General features: G+C 69.0%; 1 protein-coding gene across 1 annotated transcript in view; it reads left to right on the top strand.

Moving 5' to 3' along the window:
* BSN (bassoon presynaptic cytomatrix protein) overlaps positions 1-5,200 on the top strand; it is a 35,842-nt gene that overhangs the window by 19,055 nt on the left and 11,587 nt on the right. The window contains 3 exon segments of the mRNA XM_023747823.1: positions 685-1,131; positions 1,524-2,693; positions 2,696-5,194. Coding sequence (XP_023603591.1) covers positions 685-1,131; positions 1,524-2,693; positions 2,696-5,194 — 4,116 coding nt within the window.

The raw sequence follows: 5,200 nt of genomic DNA, 5'->3' as shown, positions 1-5,200 counted from the left end.
TCCCCCCCCCCCCGCCGCCCGCAGCCCTTGCTGGGGAAGGAAGGGCTGGGGAAGGAGGTGGGAGGGACCACACCCCAGGGGTGCCCTGTCTGATGCCCTTGCTGGCCTGCTGAGGCTCCACACCAGCCAGAGGGGCTGTCTGCTCCCTGGGGGCCCAGATGCCCCTCTTGTCCAGACCTCTGTGCCGTAGCCTCCCCTCCCCTCCCCTCCGTCTCCTTGTCTGGTGGGGGAAGCTCTCTGTGGGGAGAGGAAGGGACCCTTCTTTTGGTTTCATCATTTTAACTCTGAATACGTGCTTTTTAAAAATTACTGATTTCAGAGAGGAAGGGAGAGGGAGAGGGAGAGGCAGATAGAACAGCAACGATGAGAGAATCTTTGATCAGCTGCCTCCCGCATGCCCCCCACAGGGGATCCAGCCCGCAACCCGGGCCTGTGCCCTGACCAGGAATCGAACTGTGACCTCCTGGTTCATAGGTGGACGCTCAACCCCTGAGCCACGCCGGCCGGGCTCCGAATGCCTTAAGCCTGGGAGAGTCTGCCATCTGGGGCAGCACACCCACCAGTCTTCCCCTCTGCTTTGTGCCTGCGTTAGGCTTGCTCCTCCTCCAGGTTACAGAGGGTCATGGAGATACTCTGAGTACTTCAGTGTCTCCATGATCCCCACTTCCCTTCCTCTCCTCACAGAAATCCGAGTGGCTCTGTCTGAACTGCCAAACTAAGCGACTGCTGGAGGGCAGCCTGGGGGAGCCAGCCCCCTGCCCACCGCCCGCCTCGCCGCAGCCCCCCGCCGGGGCCCCTCACCGTGCGGCCGGAACAGCCCCTCCGAAGCAGAAAGGGCCCCAGGGGCCGGGCCAGCCCTCAGGCCCTCTGCCTGCCAAGGCCAGCCCCCTGCCCACCAAGGCCAGCCCCCAAGCAAAGCCCCTCAGGGCTTCTGAGCCCAGCAGGACCCCAAGCGGTGCCCAGGAAAAGAAGACGGGACCCCCGGCCAAAGCGGAGCCTGTGCCGAAACCCCCTCCAGAGACTGCCCTGCCCCCTGGGACTCCGAAGGCAAAGGCCGGGGCGCGGAGGACCGAGCCCGCCACCCCCGCCGTCAAGGCTGCTCCAGAAGCCCCCAAGGGTGGGGAGGCCGAGGTCAGTGCCACTCGCTTCGCGGGGACCCTAACTCAAGTGCACGTCTAGGGACGGCTCGGGCCCTGGGGCTGGGGTGTCGGCCGGGCCCGTGGACCCCAGAGGAGGGCAGGGCGGCCTCTGTGAGGCCGTGGGGGCTGCAGCTGTGGACTATGAGCTAGCCCTGTGCCTGGCGCCTGCTGCATGCTTTGCTGGGTTTTGGTACCGTTAGACCCAGTCAGGTTTCTCTGAGAACCTGGGGCTGCTTGGGGCTTGCCTGGGAACCTGCAGGTTATTCAAGGCCAGAGAGGCGGAGAGGTGGGGCTGTGACCCGGGGTGGCGCTGGGATTGACGGAGCGGGCGGGGCTCCGAGGAGCTGTCTGCACGGGGTCAGCCTTTGCCTCTCGCTGCTGCAGGAGCTGGTGGGCAAGCCTTACTCCCAGGACCTGTCCCGGAGCCCACAGAGCCTCAGCGACACGGGCTATTCTTCCGACGGCGTCTCCAGCTCCCAAAGCGAGATCACCGGTGTGGTGCAGCAGGAGGGGGAGCAGCTGGACAGCGCAGGGGTGACCGGGCCCCGCCCGCCCAGCCCCTCCCAGCTCCACAAGGCGGGCAGCGTGCGGCCTTCCCTGCAGGCCCAGGGCCCAGCCTCCAGTGGCGAGCGGAGCAAGGCGCCCCGCAGCAGTGCTGAGGAGCAGAAGCGGCGGCCCCACTCCCTGTCCATCATGCCTGAGGCCTTCGACTCCGATGAGGAGCTGGAGGACATCCTGGAGGAAGAGGAGGACTCTGTGGAGTGGGGCCGCGAGCGGGAGCAGCGGGACACGGCGGAGTCCTCGGACGACTTCGGCAGCCAGCTGCGGCACGACTACGTGGAGGACAGCAGCGAGGGCGGCCTGTCCCCGCTCCCTGCACAGCCCCCCGCCCGGGCAGCAGCCATGACCGACGAGGAGTTCATGCGGCGGCAGATCCTGGAGATGAGCGCCGAGGAGGACAACCTGGAGGAGGAGGACGCGGCCACCCCCAGGCACGGCCTGGCCAAACATGGCACCCCGAAGGGCGGGCCCAGGCCCAGGCCCGAGCCCAGCCAAGAGGCAGCGGCATTGCCCAAGCGGCGCCTCCCCCACAACGCCACCACGGGCTACGAGGAGCTGCTCTCCGAGGGAGGCCCCGCGGAGGCCGTCGACGGCACCGGGGCCCTGCAGGGCGGGCTCCGCCGCTTCAAGACCATCGAGCTCAACAGCACAGGCAGCTACGGCCACGAGCTGGACCTGGGCCCAGGCGCTGACCCCAGCCTGGACCGCGAGCCCGAGCTGGAGATGGAGAGCCTGACGGGCTCGCCCGAGGACCGCTCCCGCGGGGAGCACTCCTCCACGCTGCCCGCCTCCACGCCCAGCTACACCTCGGGCACCTCGCCCACCTCCCTGTCTTCCCTGGAGGAGGACAGCGACAGCAGCCCCAGCCGCAGGCAGCGCCTGGAGGAAGCGAAGCAGCAGCGCAAGGCCCGGCACCGCTCCCACGGGCCCCTGCTGCCCACCATCGAGGACTCCTCGGAGGAGGAGGAGCTGCGGGAGGAGGAGGAGCTGCTGCCGCGAGCAGGAGAAAGATGCGGGAGGTGGAGCAGCAGCGCATCCGCAGCACCGTCCGCAAGACGCGGCGCGACAAGGAGGAGCTGCGGGCCCAGCGCCGGCGTGAGCGCTCCAAGACGCCACCCAGCAACCTGTCGCCCATCGAGGACGCCTCCCCCACGGAGGAGCTGCGGCAGGCGGCCGAGATGGAGGAGCTGCACCGCTCCTCCTGCTCCGAGTACTCACCCTCGCCCTCCCTGGACTCGGAGGCCGAGGCCCTGGACGGCGGCCCCGCCCGGCTCTACAAGTCAGGCAGTGAGTACAGCCTGCCCACCTTCATGTCCCTCTACTCGCCCACTGAGCCGCCCGCGGGCAGCTCCGGCATCCCCAGCGCCGGGCGGCCCCTCAAGAGTGCCGAGGAGGCCTATGAGGAGATGATGCGGAAGGCCGAGCTGCTGCAGCAGCGGCAGCAGGGCCAGGTGGCGGGCGGCCGGGGGCCCCAGGGTGGCCCCTCTCAGCCCACAGGCCCCCGGGCCCAGGGCTCCTTTGAGTTCCAGGAAGCCCCAGACCGTGACTACAGCAGGGCTGCCCCGCTGCCTGCGGAGGGCACTCCCGCCGGCCTGGGGGCAGCCATGTACGAGGAGACCCTGCAGACGTCCCAGAGCCTGGCCCGCGGGCGGCAGGCCTCCTCCCGAGACCTGGCCTTCGCCGAGGACAAGAAGAAGGAGAAGCAGTTTCTGAACGCCGAGAGTGCGTACGTGGACCCCATGAAGCAAAACGGCGGCCCGCTCACCCCGGGCACCAGCCCCACCCAGCTCGCTGCCCCCGTGCCCTTCTCCACCTCCACCTCCACCTCCTCCGACGGCAGTGGCGGCCGGGTCATTCCTGACGTCCGAGTTACCCAGCATTTTGCAAAGGAGCCTCAGGACCCCCGCAAGCTGCACAGCTCTCCTGCCTCCCCCAGCCCTGCCCCCCAGGAGGCCAGCACATCCTTTCCCCAGGGCCCGGGGGCCCCAGCCACCACGGCTCGAGGGTATGGGACCCTGGCGTCGCCTGCAGGCTCCGAGCGCAGCCCCTCGCCGTCTGCCACAGCCCACGGCTATGGGCAGAGCCCGACCACCGCAAACTATGGATCCCAAACGGAAGAGATGCCCCAGGCGCCCAGTGGTCCTGCTGCCGCCAGAGAGAAGCCCCTGCGTGTGAGTGACGGCAAGGGCGGCCCTGCCCCGCCCTCCCAGGGATATGCCTACTTCCCGGGCTCCAGCCCACCGCTCTCCCCATCTTCTCCCTCAGAGAGCCCCACCTTCTCCCCTGGCAAGCCGGGCCCCAGGGCCACAGCCGAGTTCTCTACACAGACGCCAAGCCTGGCCCCGGCCTCGGACATGCCGAGGAGCCCTGGCGCCCCCACCCCATCCCCCATGGTGGCGCAGGGCACGCAAACGCCACACGGACCCGGCGCGCCCCGCCTGGCGTGGCAGCAGTCCCCTCGGGAGGCCCCCTTCATGGTCATCACACTGGCCTCAGCGGCCTCCAGCCAGACTAGGATGGTCCATGCCAGTGCCTCCACCTCCCCGGTGTCCCCCACCGACACGCAGCCCACCCCCCACGGCTACAGCCAGACCACCCCTCTGAGTGCGTCTCCGCTGCCCTCAGAGCCTCCTGGGCCGCCTGGCTTCCCGCGGGCGGCCAGTGCCGGTGCGGACGGGCCCCTGGCGCTGTACGGCTGGGGCGCCCTCCCTGCCGAGAACATCTCCCTGTGCCGGATCTCCTCCGTCCCGGGAACGTCCAGGGTGGAGCCCGGGCCCAGGCCCCCGGGCAGTGCCGTGGTGGACCTCCGCACGGCCGTCAAGCCCACGCCCATCATCCTCACTGACCAGGGCATGGACCTGACCTCTCTGGCCGTGGAAGCGAGGAAGTACGGCCTGGCGCTGGAGCCGGGCCCAGGGCGGCAGTCCACAGCGGTGCAGCCTTTGGTCATCAACCTCAACGCCCAGGAGCAGACCCAGGCCTTCATCGGCACGGCCACCACCGTGAGCATCACCGTGGCCTCCTCTGTGCTCCTGGCTCAGCAGAAGCAGCCTGTGGTCTATGGAGACCCCTTCCAGAGCCGCCTCGACTTCGGCCAGGGGACAGGTAGCCCCGTGTGCCTGGCCCAGGTCAGGCAGGTGGAGCAGGCCGTCCAGACAGCCCCGTACCGAGGTGGGCCCCGGGGAAGACCCAGGGAGGCCAAGGTTGCCAGGTATAACCTGCCCAACCAGGTGGCGCCTCTGGCCAGAAGAGATGTTTTGATCACTCAGATGGGCACTGCTCAGAGCACTGGCCTCAAGGCAGGCCCGGTGCCGGAGCTGGGTGCCAGGAAGCCACACACCGTGCTGGTGCAGATGGCAGAGGGCGCGGCAGGCACTGTGACCACGCTGCTCCCGGAGGAGCCGGCGGGCGCCGTGGACCTCACGGGGATGAGGCCCGAGAGCCAGCTGGCGTGCTGCGACGTGTCTACAAGTTCCTCCTTCGGCAGCAGCTGTACGGGC

The sequence above is a fragment of the Myotis lucifugus genome, unplaced genomic scaffold, assembly GCF_000147115.1.
Source record: "Myotis lucifugus unplaced genomic scaffold, Myoluc2.0 scaffold_999, whole genome shotgun sequence".
In the NCBI taxonomy this organism is placed as follows: Eukaryota; Metazoa; Chordata; class Mammalia; order Chiroptera; family Vespertilionidae; genus Myotis; species Myotis lucifugus.
The sequence above is the reverse complement of the archived record's forward strand: the minus strand, read 5'-3'. Positions and strand labels throughout refer to the sequence as shown.